We start from the raw sequence: 22896 nt of genomic DNA, 5'->3' as shown, positions 1-22896 counted from the left end.
AGTTGATTCTGTGTTAATTCTGATACTAGTTTTAGGGTATTATTGAATGCTTAATTGGTTTCCAATCAAGTGTTTTGTTTTTGATTGTGTTTCTTAGGAGTTGGTAGCGCGGGGGCAGTTTGCACCACATGTGGAATTTACCGGGTGTGTTGGGCTAATGCACCTATGAAACTCTTTAGTTGCTTGAGTATTCTTGTTGGGGTTAGTTTTTCGCTGGCCTAGGTTTTCTAAATTAGTAGTTTAGCGGACTCTCTATTTTTGTTTTATCCTAACCATTCAATTTGTTCGCATGCAAGCTAACTTTTTTCGAGTGAGATTGCTATGTTTTCTTCATCCAGTTTTCATCGTTCAGTAAAGCTTGGTGATTTGTGATGACGAAAAAAGTTTTTCCCGACAAGTAATTTTTGAAATGTTTGATTGCCCAAAACTACCCGTAGTAATTCAAGTTCGCTTACTGAGTTTTGTTTTCTAGAGATTATAAGAAACTGGATGCGTAAGCTATCGCCATATGATCTTTTTTGATATAATGTTCTAGGACCGCCCAAAGACCGGAAGTTAAAGTGTCACAAACCACGCGGATCTCTAGCTTTCGCTCAAAATTTTTTTCTGTGCTTTTATCATATACTGGTTTTAGGATGTTTTTGAAGGCTAAGTTGTTTTCGAATCAAGTGTTTTTTGTCTGTGTTTCTTAGGAGTCGACGCAGTGCGGCGGTAGTTTGCGCCAGACTTGGAATGTACCCAGTGAGGTGGTGTATTGAACCCGTGAAACTCTTTAGTTGCTTGAATGTTCTTATTGGGGTTAGTTTTTGGTTGCCTCGCTTTTATAAATGAGTGATTTAGTGCCCTCATTATTTATATTGCACCCTAACCATTCAATGTTTGTTTTTGCAAACTTGCTTTTGTCGAGTGAGATTGCTATGTTTTCTTCGTCCAGTTTTCGTAAGACTGTTTTAAGTGTTTCCTCATGCAGTTCTAGTGATAACTTTCTCACTTTTTTTGTCGTCTGAGTAGGGGTATATATTCTTGCAGTTCAGTATTGTCACATCTATTAGCTTCTGGAAATCTGCCGGCATATCTGTTAAGCCGTAGAATCCCGTCTGGAACTGGTAGGTCCCGGTGGCGTTGCCTCCAATAGGATTAAGTTGCATTGTTCTCTAACGTGTTTAACCAACGGGATTTGCTAGTTTTTTCTTTTACCAATTTTATGCCAATTTGTGATAATAGATTTTTTCTTATTACATTTGCTTTCTGGTCATCCACTAGGATGAACGGCAATGACCGATATCTCCATCCCTCGGATTGTATTGCAATTATCAGTCTTCCCTTTGGAACGATGAATTCACCATTTCAACATGCTTAGTTTTGCACAGCGTCTTCCGGTGGAATGTTGATTGTTGCCGTTATTTCGTAGTTTTTGTACTGTTTTTTTTGTCAAAATCGACATTGGGCCTCCTTCTTGCTTTTAGTTCAAAATATGTCCGTTTAGATAATCTTCAGTAATTTCTGCTTAATTTTTTTTATTTCGAAAGCCTGAGATTTTACTATTACTGAGTAATTGTTCAGTGGGAATTCTTCCCAGCCCTTCGTGGACGTGGAGCTGTTTAACGCTACTGAGACATTTTCTTCCTTTTCGTTTGTTGTTTCGGTTTTTTCCTCTTTTTCTTAGTTTTTATCTTGTAGATAGATAAAGTTTGTAGACATACACAAACTTGAAAAACGTCCTTCTATTGCGCGTTTCGTGGAAAATTTATCTCTTGTGGGACATGATTGTAAGTGATTTGGGCCAAATTGTCTTCCTCATTTGTAGCTTTGTTTCATTCGTTCGACGTACGGTGTTTTGTCGTCCTCGAAATCCACTTCGTCCTCTTTGCAAGTTTTGGTGGTTGATTTGTCCAGCTCTACCTCGAGAATTGATCTAACTCATTGGTTCTACTTTCAGTGTTGTTGTTGTTGTTCCGAATGGATTTGTTTTCAAAACTCGGCCCTGTTCGAACCCTTTTTCCCGGCGGGTTGCCTTTTCTTATGCATCTTATGGGCTTCGTGTCTTAGCTAATAGCTCCTCCGCTATTTTGCCGTCCTTCAAGTGAGCTGCAAAGATGTCTCTGAACCACTCTCGTCTTCTCTGTCACCATAGTCTGCCCGTGAGGCGAGTTTCACCAAATCTGCGTGGAATTGTTCAAGCGATTCGTTCTTCTTTTGTTTCCTGTAAAGAAAATTGTACCTCTCGAAGACGATAATTCGGATTTTGACAATTTATCTTCTAGGATTGTCATAAGTTCTTTCTTCGTTGCAGCTTGTAAATCGAGACTTGGTCATTTTGTTGTTCTTGACGTTGGCCGTCCACACCTAGGCAGAGAAACAGACAGCTCCGTACTTTGGCTTCCGCTTCATCACACGGGAAAGAATTACTAAGTACGCCCTTCTCTCGTGCCTTCTGAACTCGGTTTTTCCAACTGACTCTTTTTTCTTGATTTCGTACACCTCGTCTTTTTTGCGGCTTCTGCTTCACCCGAGATCTGAATTTCGTATATAGGCTCTGTTGATTCGACTAATGCTGGTTTTGTTCTCAGGAGGTTGCTGATTTCTATTTTGTCCTTTGCAAATACTGTCATTTTTAGTATTGCAGACCATTTTGACTATTCTAGTTGCGGTTCTGCCTACGCTCTCTCCCAGATCAGGTTGATACGAAGTGGATTTTTTCGTATAGCCTGATGGCTGAAGGAAATCAGCCGAAACAACAGCGAATTTTTTCTTTGAAACATTATGAAAGGTTTTTGCTGAAAAAACCGTGGAAAATTTTTATCAGCTTCGATTTTTAACGTTAAATTATATCTTAAGCTGCATTTGTTGCTGACAGGTTTTTACTATCCGCAGCTTTATCAAGATCGCATGATCAAAGTTGCTGGCTTTGTCAAAATCACATTCAGATAGATAAAGCCAAGAACATTACCGTACCCAACAAAACGAAATATTGGTGAATTAATGGATAATTAGTTTATCTTTTTACAGTATTTTTAATCCGTCTTTTTCAAAAATATTCGGCGAAAATTAAAACTTTTTTAATACAATTCATGAACAATAACTTGAATTGCACACATTCGTTAAAACTATTCAGCAAAAAACGCTTGAATTTTTTTGATTTTACTAGAAAAATTTAGAAATCGAACGGGGTAAATCTTGGCAAGAAAAGTTTTTTTCCTTAAAATCGGTGCACCCCTAATAACAATGAACTAGCCCAGTTGTCATCAATTTTTTCTAACAAGAATTATCTAATTGCATAAAAATGTTACTGAGTTAGGTCTAATATGATGTTTGGTGTGCTCTGAGAGGGGGAATAACGGTTCTCAAATGGGTAACTTGTAAGAAGCTCCCCCATCTGAAACTTTCCATAACATCCGAAGTTTTGGTTTCTCCACTTTTCCTATTTCGAAAAAGATTCAGCTGATCTCGGTCAGAATTTGTTTGTAGAGGATGACAAGCTGGAATGATTTGGCTGCAGGTTGTTATCATATTCTTAGACCACAAGAAGCAACATTTTGAAAACTTAAAAAAACATACACTTATATGATTTATGTTTATAAATTCAGTTTGTATATACGTACTCCTCCTCATCATATGTGGAGTTGGAGCACACTTCGTGGTACCACCAGAAATAAGCAATGAGTGTATACATCAGTGAGGTCGACATGGATATCAGATCTATCAAAGTCTGCAAAAAGAGCAAATAGAAGTCCCGCTCTCTCAGTTTGTCCACAAATATGTAGCTCGCCAAACAGTACAAGTTTACGATAATTACAGTAATAGCCAGAACCATCTGAATGAAAATAAGGCTAACAATGTTTTTGTATAACCAGCATAAAAAGTCTTTTCTAAACTTAACTAAAAAAGACTGTGCCAAAATAGTATTTTTAAATCAAACTTAAGAGTTCATATGTTACTTAGTTCGAATACCTGCTAAAATTAACAATTTATTGGCCGTCGGATAGTCTGAGAAAAAAATTTTAGGTGGAAAACTTTCTGACAAAATATGGTCTTATTTAGTTATATTCAAAAGCTGATAAATCTCAAATTCTGATCAAAACTGAAAATTAAACTGAATTTTTTTTTATATATTTGTTGTTTAGACCGAATATTTGCTCAATATCTCTGGTTTTTTTCATCGGAACATAAATGTAAAAAAGCCATGTAACTGTCACGCTATTTATGAATACCTCGAATCACGGCCACTTTTTTTCATAGGAACATCTATGCAAAAAAAAAATTGTCAGGTAACTGTCACGCTATTTGTAAATAACCCAAATCACTGCCACTTTTTTCATCACGGTCACTTTTTTCATAGGAACTTTTATGCAAAAAAATTGTCAGGTAAGTGTCACGCTGATGCTGAGAAAATGTGAGGAAAAAATAAGTTTGAACTATAGTTGCATTAATACGAGGCCAAACAGTGCACTGGATAGGCGCACATTTTTGTAAGTGGATGAAAAGTAAGTGGGTTCCCCTTACAAAAGTTTCGGGGACTTCGCGTACAAATATCTGTAACTTAGATTTTGTCGGTACATTTGTTTTGTTGCGGATTCCGCAACAAGCAAATATAGCTAGTTGTTCTGGATTTCGCAACTGTAAGCGGATTCCGCAAGAAGTAAGTGGAATCCGCAAATTTAAGTGAAATCCGCAAACAAAATAGGGATTCCAATTACAGTTTGCGAAGTTCACTTACAAATTGTGGATTCCGCTTACAATTGAGGATTCCGCGTCATCTCAATTACTCTACACATGTCCTCTTATTTGTTTGTGGAATCCACAAATTGTTCTGGATTCCTGAATTACAGTTGCGGATTCCGCAAATTCGCTTATTTTTGCAGCGGTACAATGTTATAAGTCTTTGTTTCTGGAATCCGAAACAGCAAAGAAGATTAAAAACTAGCAAAGTTGCGGATTCCTTGAAAAATCTGATTTTCGCCGTTGCGGAATCCGTTTTACAATGCACAGAAAGCACAGTCGGCTTCGTAGTGAAACAGTGACTACATAGACGTATACACAGTGCGTTCCGGCGGGTTCGGCCTAAGTTCGAATCAAGCCTAGGTCATTTCCTTTCTAAAACTCAAATATGCGCCGAACTTGAAGGGGCATAAATTTTCGTTCAGTAATCGGGTTCGAGCCCCCCAGAAAAACCTTTTCTGTTTGTTAAGCTATTTAAACTAGTTCATAAAACGGCATTGGCCGACCATGATTGACAAGTTTTCGTCTATCAAAACCGTGATTTGCCAAAGCTTGAACACACTGAGACGCTCAACACTTCGGTGCTGAATATAGCTTTTTTGTCATAAAAAGCATATGGAATGTAGAAAAATATTCGAATTTAATCCCTGATGAGTTATAGTTTTGATCGCAGTGTAGTTTGAGTTAGCATTTTTTGTTGCGGAGTCCCGGGAGCCAGTGTATCACTGAATACAGTAGCGAGACAGGGCAAGGCAATGACACAGCAAGAGTCGGACAGTGGCTCTACATCAGCCGGACAGGGCTAGTGTCGGACAAGGCCTCTACAGTAGGAGGACAGTGTCTCGCCGATTGCTCTGTGTAGCGGTACAGTAGCCAGTAGCCGGAAGGGGCAGGTCGCTAGCTTCAATCATACCCATCGGAGGCCTTTTTGAGCTTGTTTTTTTGTGCGTCTCGGCGCAACTACCCAGTGTGTTGGAACAGCTACCCTGTTTGTGTCGGACGACTAACCTGGATCCTGTGTTTGTCTCGGTGCAATTACCCAGTGTGTCTCGGGGCGACTACTTGTGGGGCACCACCTGTGAGTTTTGCGACTAACCTTGGGTGCTCGGGGCAACTATTTGTGACTACTCTGGATGTTACAGCAGTGATCACAGCTGAGTAAAGCAGCGAACGAACGCTGTAAGACGGACCTAAACCATAGTTTGACGCTTAAATTTTTGCAATAGTCAGTTTTGCAATCCATTTCAGAAAGTCTTTGATGCACTTTAAAGCTTTTCATGGATTAACTATGGAAAAACACGGTAACATGTACTAGACACTTTTTTCGATAAAAATTTTTCACTTAAGAAACAAGTCCTTCAATTTTTCTGAAAACTCTGGACCAAAAATGTGCACCCTAACAATAAGGCAAGGGTTATAGTTTTTGTGAATAAATGGACCCAATTTTTAATTTGTTTCAACCTGGTAAACTTCCTTCTATAAAAACTGTACAAAACTGAAAATAAATTCAGAAATGGATTTTTGAACAAAACGTAACGCTCTGGACCGGAACGCTTGAAAGTTTCAATCTAAGTTATATCAACTCAAAAAACCCCAGTCGTATAAGAAAGCCTAAGCTCCGGGGACCTCAGGTTTACTCGGAGTGATTGAAAGAGCTTCGACTTAATTTATACAACAACCACTAAATCTATCCGAAAACTTTTCTAAAGTCAAAAAATCTGCCGCATCCGTTTTTGGGTATAAAACCAACAATGATTTTCATTTTCGGTGCAAGCTCTTTCGTTGCATCACCATCTGGAAAAACTACCCGCGTCACTCCGCAATGAATTTGATGATAAATTTTTAGCCACATCCGGTCTAAGTTTCAATCCGTAAAATTGTTCAACTTTGAGTCCTTTTTATACCAACAATCGACCATCGTGGTTTGGCTTGACGTCATAAAACAAGGATAAGAGTTTGTGCAAACAGTACTTGGCGTTACACCAGTACGATAAATTAGAAATCAAACCTTTCCGAATCATTCGCAGATACGGCAAAAACCACAAAGTATGTGTTGCTAACACTAAGAGGAAAAATAAGTTGAACAAGAAGCAACGGGTGCTCTTTAAGCATTGCACTCTCATCTTAGTCACATTGCAGGAGCACCTATTTGAGGCATATAGGTCTTTAGCTCAGTAGTTTGGCGATGTAAAGGTTGTAGAAATGGATGCAGTTATGTTACAAGTCTTCATTGTCGTTTCGTTTATTTTTGTACTGAATTAAGGTTTGTCACGTCCCTTTCTTTAAACGTAACAGCACATCGTAACAGTTTGGCTCAAGGAATCAGAATCAGGCCAGAAACTACAAAAGCTTCTCGAATCACGGCGCAATTTGAAAATTGAGCTCCTCAAGGCTGATAAATACATTCAAGAAGCCATATAGATCAAAAAACGAAAGATTATTATTGAGAAATACATCAGAATGTCAAATGGCGGAAAAATCTACTAACAGAGATAAATTTTAAGAGGAATAGGAGCACTGGCTTGACCTGTTGACAAAAAGACATGATGAGCTAATTCAGAAAGCTAGGAACTATGTAGGATCTGAAAAACATGTCAGGTCCGTTTTATCCCGTTCTAGGGAAGTAGGTCCCTCGAAAGGTTCAAACAATGCCAAAGTTCACATCGGTCTAGGATCTCAGGTCAGAGTAAAACAGTCTCAATGACTTCCAGTCAACATAAGAAAGAATTTTTTGTTGGCTTAGTTTAGAACAGAAGAGATCGAGAGTCAAATGAAGCGTCAATGCGCTAACTAGCAACCAAGCACAGGTTGGAAGAAGTACAAATCCACAAGTAGGATAGAAAGAGTGTGTTGAAACCAAAACAGCTGAAGCTGAATTGGGGGAAGACTCCAGCTATGTAGTCTTGTTTGTTAGCTCGGTCAGCTCCCACGTGGAAACAGCAGATAAACCCACAGAAATTTGGGTGGAAAATGCGCTGAAATTGAATCCAGTAGTGACCGTAACCAAAAAGACTGCATACACTTCTGGATTAACTAAGTTTTCCTATAACGCCCCGATGGATGTCGTTACTGTGTGTAATACCCAATTATGCTTTTTTTCTACGATGATGCATGGGGCTGAAGTACCTTCCATGATTCCTAAATCTCTTACTTGTACTCGCACTAGCAAAAAAATCGGCAATTATGGGTCGAAATTAAATCACGATGTAACACAACTACAGCTGTTTTTATTGCAAAACAGTTGATTAATGCTGAGCCTGTATTTTTTGATTTGAAATCCAAAGATGTTGAAACCAAAGTATGTATTTGAAACCAAAGTATGTTGAGCCTGCAACTACTTCCCTCGGAATTGATAAAACGGACCTTACTTGTCTTTCATATCCTAATTATCTCCATCATTTTTGAATATAAATTTACTTCCTCATACTGCAGTTGTTTCGGCAGTAACAATTGTAGGTCATCTCCAACAATTCAGTCAGTTCTCTAACCCGAACCCCGCATCGTGGTTCCCTGCAACTGCAACACCGACCCCTGCAAGTTGCAACCCTTTAGTTTTGAATGAGTCAACGCACGTAAGTGAGGCAGTAACATCCGCTGCCCCTCCAAACACCGTACAACAGCCGTTGAGCAGTTTACTATTTCACTCCGGCAAACGAGCAAGTACCCTTGCAATCACCGATTGCGTCGGATATTCCCCTGCTCGTCCGTTCATCAGCCGCTCAAAACCGCTCGCAACCTGTCCCGAATGATGTCAAACCGATATCGCAATCGATATCCGTTCGATACTTCGCCGAAGTCTTGGCATCGAACAGGAAGGTTCCCTTACCCGAACTGGAGCTTTCAAGTTTGATACTAATCCGTTGGAATGGCATGAATGGAAAAGTCAGTTTCGGACTGAGGTTGATTCGCAAAGGGTCCTTGAACAAAATTTGGACAACCTCAAACCATCGTGAGCGCCCACCACGAAAAATTTAACAGCGTTCCACCAATAATGGAAAATTCTGAGGGCATTTTGAATTCTGCTTGTGTTAATTGAAGTCTTTATGGTGTGTTTCGATCGTTGTCATATGAGGACGATGTGAAAAGAAACGGCCATCTTGAATCAAGCTTTATAAAATTTGCATCCTGATATGAAGGAGACTTGGCTATCCTAAGCGGTCAAGCGCAATTGATTTTGCCCTAGTCTCCCTGATTTCAACGAGTGGTTGAAACAAAAGCCGAAACGCATGAGCGTATGAAACTTTTCCAAGGTAAATCAAAAGCCGAGGAGCTCGTCAAGACAAAAACTACCAACCGAGTTTTTGCATCCAGTGCTCAATGAACAAGGTTGAATATCCTCCCTGCCCGCTGTGCGCTGGTAAACATCCGTCATGGGTATGCATGGTCTTTAAGGAAAAAAGCCTTACCCAAAAAGCAAAGTTTTGCGGAGAGAAGAAAATCTGTTTCTCCTGTCTCCAAGCGGACCACACTTTCTGTAATTGCCCTAAGGCTAGGGAATGCACTACATCTGAAAACGAAAGTACGCACAATGTCCTTTTGCATGGTGCAGACGGCATTTTTTTCCTCGAAAGGAAGAAAACAAGTCTTCTACCGAAAAAACTCCGGCGCAAAAATCAGCTTCTTCTTGTTCCGCATCAGTGCAGGTCGTTAAAAATCTTCTCCAGTTTATTGATTGAAGTATATCATCTAAGTCGAAAACCAATAACGCGCTCATTTTATGTGATTCCTCGAGCAATCACTCCTAATTTTTCGCAAGGACAGGGAAAAAATTTGATTTGACCCTGCATAGTTTCAAATCAACAAACAAAACTTCGACTGAGTTAATCGAGGTCAGACTACCCGCTGACATAAATAACAAAGACTATACCTTCAATGTAACCGCTTACGTGAAGGATGAAATTAATGTTGGGTCTCAAAAGGTTGATGTTGCAGCCATTCAAGAAAAGTTTCCATACGTGAAACCAATAAAACCAGTTCGGTAAATCTGTTCGTACATCGAAATGGTAATTGGTCATGACGTTTATCACCACATACGCCCATTCATTGATATTCATGATGCAGACAGGAAAACTCCACTCCAATGGCTTTTCGTCTGCCGGTAGATTGGGTTTGATGCACTTTAAAGTTTTTCATGGATTAACTATGGAAAAACACGGTAACATGTACTAGACACTTTTTTCGATAAAAAATTTTCACTTAAGAAACAAGTCCTTCAATTTTTCTGAAAACTCTGGACCAAAAATGTGCACCCTAACAATAAGGCAAGGGTTATAGTCACATTGCAGGAGCACCTATTCGAGGCATATAGGTCTTTAGCTCAGAAGTTTGGCGATGTAAAGGTTGTAGAAATGGATGCAGTTATGTTACAAGTCTTCATTGTCATTTCGTTTATTTTTGTACTGAATTAAGGTTTGTCACATCCTTCTCTTTAAACGTAACAGCACATCGTAACAGTTTGGAACAAGGAATCAGAATCAGGCCAGAAACTACAAAAGCTTCTCGAATCACGGCGCAATTTGGAAATTGAGCTCCTCAATGTTGATGAATACATTCAAGAAGCCATATAGATCGAAAACCGAAAGATTATTATTGAGAAATACATCAGAATGTCAAATGGCGGAAAAATCTACTAATAGAGATAAGTTTTAAGAGGAATAGGAACAGTGGCTTGACCTGTTGACAAAAAGACATGATGAGCTAATTCAGAAAGCTAGGAACTATGTAGGATCTGAAAAACATGTAAGGTCCGTTTTATCCCGTTCTAGGGAAGTAGGTCCCTCGAAAGGTTCAAACAATGCCAAAGTTCACATCGGTCTAGGATCTGAGGTCAGAGTAAAACAGTCTCAATGACTTCCAGTCAACATAAGAAAGAGTTTTTGTTGGCTTAGTTAAGAACAGAAGAGATCGAGAGTCAAATGAAGCGTCAATGCGCTAACTAGCAACCAAGCACATGTTGGAAGAAGTAAAAATCCACAAGTAGGATAGAAAAAGTGTGTTGAAACCAAAACAGCTGAAGCTGAATTGGGGGAAGACTCCAGCTATGTAGTCTTGTTTGTTAGCTCGGTCAGCTCCCACATGGAAACAGCAGATAAACCCACAGAAACTTGGGTGGAAAATGCGCTGAAATTGAATCCAGTAGTGACCGTAACCAAAAAGACTGCATACACTTCTGGATTAACTAAGTTTTCCTATAACTCTCCGGTGTTTGTCGTTACTGTGTGTAATGCCCAATTATGCTTTTTTTTCTACGATGATGCATGGAGCTGAAGTACCTTCCATGATTCCTAAATCTCTTACTTGTACTCGCACTAGCAAAAAAATCGGCAATTATGGGTCGAAATTAAATCACGATGTAACACAACTACAGTTGTTTTTATTGCAAAACAGTTGATTAATGCTGAGCCTGTAATGTTTGATTTGAAATCCAAGTATGTTGAAACCAAAGTATGTATTTGAAACCAAAGTATGTTGAGCCTGCAACTACTTCCCTCGGAAGCGATAAAACGGACCTTACTTGTCTTTCATATCCTACATATTTCCATCATTTTTGTATATAAATTTACTTCCTCATACAGCAGTTGTTTCGGCAGTAACAATTGTAGGTCATCTCCACCACTTCAGTCAGTTCTCTAACCCGAACCCCGCATCGTGGTTCCCTGCAACTGCAACACCGACCCCTGCAAGTTGCAACCGTTTAATTTTGAATGAGTCAACGCTCGTAAGTGAGGCAGTAACATCCGCTGCCCCTCCAAACTGCCGTTGAGCAGTTTACTATTTCACTCCGGCAAACGAGCAAGTACCCTCGGATATTCCCTTGCGTCGGATATTCCCCTGCTCGTCCGTTCATCAGCCGCTCAAATGCGCTCGCAACCTGTCCCGAATGATGTCAAACCGCCATCGCAATCGAAATCCGTTCGATACTTCGCCGAAGTCTTGGCATCGAACTGGAAAGTTCCCTTACCCGAACGCAAGCTTTCAAGTTTGATACTAATCCGTTGGAATGGCATGAATAGAAAAGTCAGTTTCGGACTGAGGTTGATTCGCAAAGGGTCCTTGAACAAAATTTGGACAACCTCAAACCATCGTGAGCGCCCACCACGAAAAATTTAACAGCGTTCCACCAATAATGGAAAATTCTGAGGGCATTTTGAATTCTGCTTGTGTTAATTGAAGTCTTTTTGGTGAGTTTCGATTGTTGTCATATGAGGACGATCCGAAAAGAAACGGCCATCTTGAATCAAGCTTTATAAATTTTGCATCCTGATATGAAGGAGTCTTGGCTATCGTAAGCGGTCAAGCGCAATTGATTTTGCCCTAGTCTCCCTGATTTCAACGAGTGGTTGAAACAAAAGCCAAAACGCATGAGCGCATGAAACTTTTCCAAGGTAAATCAAAAGCCGAGGAGCTCGTCAAGACAAAAACTATCACCCGAGTTTTTGCATCCAGTGCTCAATGAACAAGGTTGAATATCCTCCCTGCCCGCTTTGCGCTGGTAAACATCCGTCATGGGTATGCATGGTCTTTAAGGAAAAAATCCCTACCCAAAAAGCAAAGTTTCGCGGAGAGAAGAAAATCTGTTTCTCCTGTCACCAAGCGGACCACACTTTCTGTAATTGCCCTAAGGCTAGGGAATGCACTACATCTGAAAGCGAAAGTACGCACAATGTCCTTTTGCATGGTGCAGACCGCATTTTTCTCCTCGAAAGGAAGAAAACAAGTCTTCTACCGAAAAAACTCCGGCGCAAAAATCAGCTTCGTCTTGTTCCGCATCCGTGCAGGTCGTTAAAAATCTTCTCCAGTTTATTGATTGAAGTATATCATCAAAGTCGAAAACCAATAACGCGCTCATTTTATGTGATTCCTCGAGCAATCACTCCTAATTTTTCGCAAGCTTGACCCTCCGTCTGACCTGGTCATGGAAAAAATGTGATTTGACCCTGCATAGTTTCAACTCAACAAACAAAATTTCGACTGAGTTAATCGAGGTCAGAATATCCGCTGACATAAATAACAAAGACTATACCTACAATGTAACCGCTTACGTGAAGGATGAAATTAATGTTGGGTTCAAAAGGTTGATGTTGCGGCCCTTCAAGAAAAGTTTCCGTACGTGAAACCAATAAAACCAGTTCGTTAAAGTTATTTGTACATCGAAATGGTAATTGGTCATGACGTTTATCACCACATACGCCCATTCATTGATAAATTTATGATTCAGACAGGAAAACTCCACTCCAATGGCTTTTCGTCTGCCGGTAGATTGGGTTTTGAGTGGCCCACTCCCTTCATCGTCTGGAGCGTTGTCAACATGTTTCAAGTGCAATACCGAAGACGTGGATTTTGTTAGCAAACTTAAAGCGTTGTATGAGTTAGAAAACTATGGTACATCCAAGCAAGCTTATGGACAAATTTTTTTAGTCCACTTGATTTTGGTGGGTGTTAAACAAAAAAAAACGTAAATTCATCAAAACATAACACAAGAGGGTTTCTATGATCAGACCATTTTTTCCTGGATGTAAAAAGTAGGAAACTTCTGTTCAAATCCTGACTATCTTAAAACCGAGCTAACAAAACTTGAAAACGCTAACAGCTTTCCCGCGATTCAAATTATAGCTTTTCTGCAAGATTAGTTTTTCTTATCTAGAAGGCGTGTTAAATAACAAGAACAAACTGGGCAATCCGTGACCCAAACGAAGCTGCAGGGATCAACTGTATGGGCATATTAGCACGTCAAATGTTTTCTGCATAAAAATTTTTCTTCTTGGCACAAGTAAGCATGGCCATCGAAAGATGTGCAATCAAAGAATCAGCGAACTAACCGATGCTCGGCTCTATAATTTTAACTTAATTATATTTTTCACCTCAGACATGTCTACAATTTTAAAAAAGAGCGCATTGCTTTAAAGTTCCCCTTGGGCCGTAAACTCGGGGAATTTCGACAGCATGGAAATGATACGAATTGCATTTGGTTACAGAGTGAAGTGATCGGAATTAAGGGACTGATGGGAATGTATTTTTATGGCACAATGTTTTGTTTTTCCGTGGTTTATTGATTGTTCACTAACGGCAAAGCAAGCCTATTTATCGACAACCACTTCCAAATGCGCATTAAATATCCTATCCAAGTTGCCTAATATGCCAATAAACTCAAGTCTTTCTTTAATTAGTAAACCTGCTTTTCACTGATACCGCCCAACTAGTCTGGTTTTTTAACTTTTTGACAAATCTAGCCTTGTTCCTACTAATGTCATCATTTGGACCTTATTTCAAAGCAAATTGCAATTTCCTACTGCTGGGTTTTCGTCCTCTGTTTCTAGCTAAATCCTAAAACCTTTTTCTCTAGAAAATGTTTTTTTTTCTTTTTTTTTCTTACTTTCCTGCCAAGCAGAGTCTTCTAAAGCTTCTTCAATAAATTTTTCAGTACTTTTCCATAATTGCTCCCTCGCCTAATGTTTCATGGAAGTAATTTTCCCTCTTTTATCGAAAATAAATTGCTCAGATTCGTCAAAACTAAATTTTCTAAATTTTGCTCTTTGAGTTTTCCTACAATCTTGCCTTAATCAGATAAATCAAACTTTTATCCAGCTTCCCTAATTTTTTTTCTACTTTTTCGAAAATTAGTCCAGCTTTTTGAGACTTTGTTTTGATCAACACTTAACGCTAAAAAACCAGTATGCTTTGCTAATACCCTTAGGTAGTTTTTTGGAGTCAAAAAGGAGCTCTCTTAGTGGCCAACTAAATACATACGGCAAGTAAATTTTCAAAAAAAGACCTAAAGTATCTGTGTTTTCTTCTATTTTCAACTCACAAGGTTCAAAATCATCCAATTTCAAATCGTTTATCTTCGTTCCTTCTGCATGTTTCTTCGATTGACTTGAGTGTTTGAAGTTGTGTTAAGCCATCAAACAATTCCACTGTTTCAATCTTCTCTGAGACAAAAAATTGATCACTTTTTCTAACAAACAAATAAGGTTGCACCAAACACAACTTCTGCTCCTAGTTTCCTTAATTTTGCTTCAATTACCAAACTTTTTGATTGCTCGGTAATGTCCAAAGTATACTTCAGCTCAACTAATTTAAGTTTGCCTTTCTCGTTATTTACTCTCAGTCTAACCTCACCTTACCGGGAAATCTTAGATGTTAATTAATATTTTGTTATTCTCACTTAATCAACAAAAACGTCTCAGTTCCTATTCTTTCCACTAATGGCTACAAAAAAAACTTTTTAATTGCTCACCCAGTAACATTCAACTTACAAAACTGAAAAGAGCCTCATCATCAGCTGCTAGAGTCAGTTGTTCTGGTTCTTTGAAATTATTTTTTCTTTGCTTGGCACAACTTGGCGATAGATCCAAAACCTTTCTTCTAATAGCTCAGATTTTTCAGATTTTTTATGGGACTGGCTTGATCGGGTTGTCTGCTGATTGAATTCTCTCTGCACTGTTTCGACACATTCTTTTTTTTTACTTTAATAACCTTCTCTGTTCTCACTGGTAAAAAGTTTTTTTAGGCATTTTTTAAAAAGCCATTTTTTTTTCATCATCAAAATTACTCACTAAATTTCTTTTCAACTCGTATTTATCAATTTTTCATCCATTCCAATTTGTGTTATTGTAGAAATGTGTCAAAACTGTTTCAGATTGTTTTGGAATCTTTTCCAAAAAATTGAAGATAAAAGTTTTTCACTCAAACAATGTTCACCGGTCGCAAATTATGCTTGGTTTCCTCTGCTGGAGTCAAATATTTTTTCAATGAATCACTGCTACTCATTCAAAAAATAAAAAAAATCAGTAACTAAAATTAGCAATCTAGGTCTTTCAACGATTTTTTAAATATGGAAAAAATGTTTTTTACCGTCACGCTTGTGGGGTCACAAAATAAAACTGCTTTTTATCTAAAGCCCGCAGAAAATCGTTACTGCAATTTTTTTCCTCAATTTTCTCTTTTTCTTTTTGTACTCTAGTCTGTTTTTGTTCACTGCTAGCACTCGGACTAACCTTTTTTTTTATTTAACTTATTCGATATCAAAAGAAAAATCGCGCCTCAAATTTCTCATCAAAATAGGCAAAAATGTCCCTTTTTCAAAAAAATTGGATTCTATCAACTGTGTTTTTCAAAGATGTTTTTCGTGGTTCAAACGGTTTTCTGACTAAGTTTTACACAAAGTTAAGTTTTAGTTTTTATTCCAAGCAACAAATCCAGCTCTGCTCAAAAAAAATTTGGAAAATTTAATGAAAAGTGTTCCTCCCCGCGAAAGAAAAAACTAGATCCACAACTGGGTAAGGGCATCATACAAAACAATATCACCTTGGTTACTCTGCAGTGGATACTAGAAGGTGAGAATTGAAGGCTTTTTAGACATATCAACCGGTATGGGTTGATAAACTATACCAATGTTAATTACTTATATAGGCTTATTGTGATTAGCATTTTTCTGTTGATCATTTGACCTTGTGTGAGTTAAGAAAACCAAGAGTCTGAGCTAAAAGCTCCTTAGTCATGAAACGATTTAGCAGTATTGTTGTTTTGACTTACCTTCACAAGCGAATTATTGTTTTTCAATCCGTTCTGATTCGGTGTTATAACTTCTCATACGTAAAAGTATGACATGTCGCATCCATCAGGCTACACGAAAAACCCTCTGAGTATCACTCCATTCTGGGAAAAAGCTTCGGCAGAATAACCGTTGGAGTGGTCCGAATGGGCAGCCATACTAGAATTGGCGGTATTAACAAAAGTTGAAATAGAGGTAAGAAACAAATTGCAAGCAAAACCTCCTTCGGTTGAGCCATCAGAACCCATACACGAACTTGAAATATCCGTCGATGATGAAGCTCAAAAAAAATCGAGATGTACGAAATCAAAACAAAAACGAAATGATTGGGGAAACAGATTCCAGAAGGAAAGACAAAATGGGGTACTGTGGAACTCCTTCCCGTGGGACGAAGCTGACGCGAAAGTAAGGAGCTACTTATTTCTACTTATAAAGCCAATGTCAAGTACAACTGAAAAGGCCAAGACTCAACTTACACGATGCAACAACGACTACACTAGACGATATTGTCATCACAAAAAGAGTCAAATGGTTTGGAAGAGGTAATTTTATTTGCAGCAAACAGATGAAAAACAAAACATTGAAACAATTTCACGCGGACTTCGAAGAATTAGCATTGCGCGCTAATTGAGGAGATGCAGAGGACGAGTTTTTTCACGATATTTTTACAGCCCACGTGAATAAAGAAACAATCGCGGAAACACGAAGCCCACAAGATGCATACGAATAGGGAACCCATTGGAAAAAAGGAATTGAACACATGCGAACCATGAAAACGAATCCATTCAAAAGATCAGCAAAATTGAAACAAGAATCTGTGCGTTACATAAATCCTCGAGATAGAGGTGATTCATTTAATCACTAGTATACGTAAAAAGGTGGTGGCGGACTTCGAGGTCGACAAAACACCACAGGTGGAACACAAAAGGGGACAAGTAAACTCCTATAACACATAGCTGAAACAATGCTGCAAGTGTGGCAGACACTTTGGCCAAAAACACCAAGAATCATGCCCAGCAATGGTTGAACTTTGCCCAAAATGCGCAATTTGAGGGTCTTTTGCGAAAGTATCTAGATCTATAAAGGTTAATTATCTCGAAGATAGAACAGAAGAACGCCAAAAAGAAACTGAAAGCACCAACGAGATGACGGAAAACGATCCAGTAGCTTTCGCTGAAATAAATTCCACTAACTGCTGGGAAGATTTCCCACCGGATGATTTTTCGGTAATTGCAATATCTCAGGCCTTCGAGGTACAAAACTTAGATGAAAAAACCGACAATTTAAGCGGACATATTGTTAAACTAAAAACAAACACGAAAACATTTTTCGCCATTGAAGACTCGGGAATCCCGATGTCCTTTCTAAACTTCAAACAGCACTCAAATTGCAGAAAATGACGAATCAACAACATTCAAATGTATGCCTCCGGAAAACGCGGCAAAGAACTTTGGCATTTATTATTCCGAAAGGAAGACTAATAGTTGCACTAAAAATTGAGGAATGGAATATAAAATCAACACCATTTTTCATAGTGGATGATCAAAAATAAAACATAATACGTAGGAGCCTATTAACAAAATCGGAATAAGATTACTGCAAGAAAAACCAAAACATTACGAAACGCTGGGCATACGGGAAACCGAAGAATCAAACCCCAAAGAATCTGTGCAGGTCGTTAAAAGTCTTCTCCAGTTTATTGATTTAAGTATATCATCTAAGTCAAAAACCAATAACGCGCTCATTTTATGTGACTCCGCGAGCAATCACTCCTAATTTTCCGCAAGCTTGGCCCTCCGTCTGACCTGGTCAGGGAAAAAATTTGATTTGACCCTGCATAGTTTCAACTCAACAAACAAAAGTTCGACTGAGTTAATCGAGGTCAGACTATCCGCTGACATAATTAACAAAGACTATACCTTCAATGTAACCGCTTACGTGAAGGATGAAATTAATGTTGGGTCTCAAAAGGTTGATGTTGCGGCCCTTCAACAAAAGTTTCCATACCTGAAACCAATAAAACCAGTTCGGTAAAGTTATTCGTACATCGAAATGGTAATTGGTCATGACGTTTACCACCACATACGCCCACTCATTGATATTCATGATGCAGACAGGAAACCTCCAATGATTTTTTGTGTGCCAGTAGATTGGGTTTTGAGTGGCCCACTCCCTTCATCGTCTGGGGCGTTGTCAACATGTTTCAAGTGCAATACCGAAGACGTGGTTTTTGTTAGCCAACTTAAAGCGTTGTATCAGTTAGAAAACTATGGTACATCCAAGCAAGCTTATGGACAAATTGTTTTAGTCCACTTGATTTTGGTGGGTGTTGAACAATAAAAAACAAACGTTAATTCGTCAAAACATAACTTAAGAGGGTTTCTATGATCAGACCATTTTTTCCTGGATGTAAAAAGTAGGATTTTTTTGTTCAAATCCTGATTGTCTTAAAACCGAGCTTACTAAAACTTATTTTTAATTATAGCTTTTCTGCAAGATTAGTTTTTCTTATCTAGAAAGCGTGGTAAAGAACAAGAACAAACAGGGCAATCCGTGTCCCAAATGAAGCTGCAGGGATCAACTGTATGGGCATATTAACACATCAAAAGTTTTTTGCATAAGAAATTTTCTTCTTGGCACAAGAAATCATGGCCATCGAAATATATGCAAACAAAAAATGTGCGAACTAACCGATGCTCGGCTCTATAACTTTAACTTAATGATATTTTTCACCTCAGACATATCTACAATTATAAAAATGAGCGCATTGCTTTAAAGTTCCCCTTGGGCCTTAAACTCGGGGAATTTCGACAGCATGGAAATGATACCAATTGCATTTGGTTACAGAGTGAAGTGATCGGAATTAAGGACTGATGGGAATGTAGTTTTATGGCACAATGTTTTGTTTTTCCGTGGTTTATTGATTGTTCACTAACGGCAAAGCAAGCCTATTTATCGACAACCACTTCCAAATGCGCATTAAATATCCTATCCAAGTTGCCTAATATGCCAACAAACTCAAGTCTTTCTTTAATTAGTAAACCTGCTTTTCACTGATACCGCCCAACTAGTCTGGTTTTTTAACTTTTTGACAAATCTAGCCTTGTTCCTACTAATGTCATCATTTGGACCTTATTTCAAAGCAAATTGCAATTTCCTACTGCTGGGTTTTCGTCCTCTGTTTCTAGCTAAATCCTAAAACCTTTTTCTCTAGAAAATGTTTTTTTTTCTTTTTTTCTCTTACTTTCCTGCCAAGCAGAGTCTTCTAAAGCTTCTTCAAAAAATTTTTCAGTACTTTTCCATAATTGCTCCCTCGCCTAATGTTTCATGGAAGTAATTTTCCCTCTTTTATCGAAAAAAAATTACTCAGATTCGTCAAAACTAAATTTTCTAAATTTTGCTCTTTGAGTTTTCCTACAATCTTGCCTTAATTAGATAAATCAAACTTTTATCCAGCTTCCCTAATTTTCGCGCCTCAAATTTCTCATCAAAATAGGCAAAAATGTCCCTTTTTCAAAAAAAATGGATTCTATCAACTGTGTTTTTCAAAGATGTTTTTCGTGGTTCAAACGGTTTTCTGACTAAATTTTACACAAAGTTAAGTTTTAGTTTTTATTCCAAGCAACAAATCCAGCTCTGCTCAAAAAAAATTTGGAAAATTTAATGAAAAGTGTTCCTCCCCGCGAAAGAAAAAACTAGATCCACAACTGGTAACCGCTTACGTGAAGGATGAAATTAATGTTGGGTCTCAAAAGGTTGATGTTGCGGCCCTTCAACAAAAGTTTCCATACCTGAAACCAATAAAACCAGTTCGGTAAAGTTATTCGTACATCGAAATGGTAATTGGTCATGACGTTTATCACCACATACGCCCACTCATTGATATTCATGATGCAGACAGGAAACCTCCAATGATTTTTTGTGTGCCAGTAGATTGGGTTTTGAGTGGCCCACTCCCTTCATCGTCTGGGGCGTTGTCAACATGTTTCAAGTGCAATACCGAAGACGTGGTTTTTGTTAGCCAACTTAAAGCGTTGTATCAGTTAGAAAACTATGGTACATCCAAGCAAGCTTATGGACAAATTGTTTTAGTCCACTTGATTTTGGTGGGTGTTGAACAATAAAAAACAAACGTTAATTCGTCAAAACATAACTTAAGAGGGTTTCTATGATCAGACCATTTTTTCCTGGATGTAAAAAGTAGGATTTTTTTGTTCAAATCCTGATTGTCTTAAAACCGAGCTTACTAAAACTTATTTTAAATTATAGCTTTTCTGCAAGATTAGTTTTTCTTATCTAGAAAGCGTGGTAAAGAACAAGAACAAACAGGGCAATCCGTGTCCCAAATGAAGCTGCAGGGATCAACTGTATGGGCATATTAACACGTCAAAAGTTTTTTGCATAAGAAATTTTCTTCTTGGCACAAGAAATCATGGCCATCGAAATATATGCAAACAAAAAATGTGCGAACTAACCGATGCTCGGCTCTATAACTTTAACTTAATGATATTTTTCACCTCAGACATATCTACAATTATAAAAATGAGCGCATTGCTTTAAAGTTCCCCTTGGGCCTTAAACTCGGGGAATTTCGACAGCATGGAAATGATACCAATTGCATTTGGTTACAGAGTGAAGTGATCGGAATTAAGGACTGATGGGAATGTAGTTTTATGGCACAATGTTTTGTTTTTCCGTGGTTTATTGATTGTTCACTAACGGCAAAGCAAGCCTATTTATCGACAACCACTTCCAAATGCGCATTAAATATCCTATCCAAGTTGCCTAATATGCCAACAAACTCAAGTCTTTCTTTAATTAGTAAACCTGCTTTTCACTGATACCGCCCAACTAGTCTGGTTTTTTAACTTTTTGACAAATCTAGCCTTGTTCCTACTAATGTCATCATTTGGACCTTATTTCAAAGCAAATTGCAATTTCCTACTGCTGGGTTTTCGTCCTCTGTTTCTAGCTAAATCCTAAAACCTTTTTCTCTAGAAAATGTTTTTTTTCTTTTTTTTCTTACTTTCCTGCCAAGCAGAGTCTTCTAAAGCTTCTTCAAAAAATTTTTCAGTACTTTTCCATAATTGCTCCCTCGCCTAATGTTTCATGGAAGTAATTTTCCCTCTTTTATCGAAAATAAATTACTCAGATTCGTCAAAACTAAATTTTCTAAATTTTGCTCTTTGAGTTTTCCTACAATCTTGCCTTAATCAGATAAATCAAACTTTTATCCAGCTTCCCTAATTTTTTTTCTACTTTTTCGAAAATTAGTCCAGCTTTTTGAGACTTTGTTTTGATCAACACTTAACGCTAAAAAACCAGTATGCTTTGCTAATACCCTTAGGTAGTTTTTTGGAGTCAAAAAGGAGCTCTCTTAGTGGCCAACTAAAAACATACGGCAAGTAAATTTTCAAAAAAAGACCTAAAGTATCTGTGTTTTCTTCTATTTTCAACTCACAAGGTTCAAAATCATCCAATTTCAAATCGTTTATCTTCGTTCCTTCTGCATGTTTCTTCGATTGACTTGAGTGTTTGAAGTTGTGTTAAGCCATCAAACAATTCCACTGTTTCAATCTTCTCTGAGACAAAAAATTGATCACTTTTTCTAACAAACAAATAAGGTTGCACCAAACACAACTTCTGCTCCTAGTTTCCTTAATTTTGCTTCAATTACCAAACTTTTTGATTGCTCGGTAATGTCCAAAATATACTTCAGCTCAACTAATTTAAGTTTGCCTTTCTCGTTATTTACTCTCAGTCTAACCTCACCTTACCGGGAAATCTTAGATGTTAATTAATATTTTGTTATTCTCACTTAATCAACAAAAACGTCTCAGTTCCTATTCTTTCCACTAATGGCTACAAAAAAACTTTTTAATTGCTCACCCAGTAACATTCAACTTACAAAACTGAAAAGAGCCTCATCATCAGCTGCTAGAGTCAGTTGTTCTGGTTCTTTGAAATTATTTTTTCTTTGCTTGGCACAACTTGGCGATAGATCCAAAACCTTTCTTCTAATAGCTCAGATTTTTCAGATTTTTTATGGGACTGGCTTGATCGGGTTGTCTGCTGATTGAATTCTCTCTGCACTGTTTCGACACATTCTTTTTTTTTACTTTAATAACCTTCTCTGTTCTCACTGGTAAAAAGTTTTTTTAGGCATTTTTTAAAAAGCCATTTTTTTTTCATCATCAAAATTACTCACTAAATTTCTTTTCAACTCGTATTTATCAATTTTTCATCCATTCCAATTTGTGTTATTGTAGAAATGTGTCAAAACTGTTTCAGATTGTTTTGGAATCTTTTCCAAAAAATTGAAGATAAAAGTTTTTCACTCAAACAATGTTCACCGGTCGCAAATTATGCTTAGTTTCCTCTGCTGGAGTCAAATATTTTTTCAATGAATCACTGCTACTCATTCAAAAAATAAAAAAAATCAGTAACTAAAATTAGCAATCTAGGTCTTTCAACGATTTTTTAAATATGGAAAAAATGTTTTTTACCGTCACGCTTGTGGGGTCACAAAATAAAACTGCTTTTTATCTAAAGCCCGCAGAAAATCGTTACTGCAATTTTTTTCCTCAATTTTCTCTTTTTTTGTACTCTAGTCTGTTTTTGTT

General features: G+C 37.9%; 1 protein-coding gene across 1 annotated transcript in view; it reads left to right on the top strand.

Annotated features, from left to right (window-relative positions):
- The first annotated feature begins 2096 nt into the window (after window positions 1-2096).
- LOC134853644 (uncharacterized) overlaps window positions 2097-22896 on the top strand; it is a 76040-nt gene continuing 55240 nt past the window's right edge. Inside the window, exon 1 of the mRNA XM_063869649.1 lies at window positions 2097-2141. Coding sequence (XP_063725719.1) covers window positions 2097-2141 — 45 coding nt within the window. The remainder of the gene's footprint in view (window positions 2142-22896) is intronic.

This window comes from Symsagittifera roscoffensis, chromosome 8, assembly GCF_963678635.1.
Source record: "Symsagittifera roscoffensis chromosome 8, txSymRosc1.1, whole genome shotgun sequence".
Taxonomy (NCBI): domain Eukaryota; kingdom Metazoa; phylum Xenacoelomorpha; order Acoela; family Convolutidae; genus Symsagittifera; species Symsagittifera roscoffensis.
This window is presented reverse-complemented; position numbering and strand designations above follow the sequence as displayed.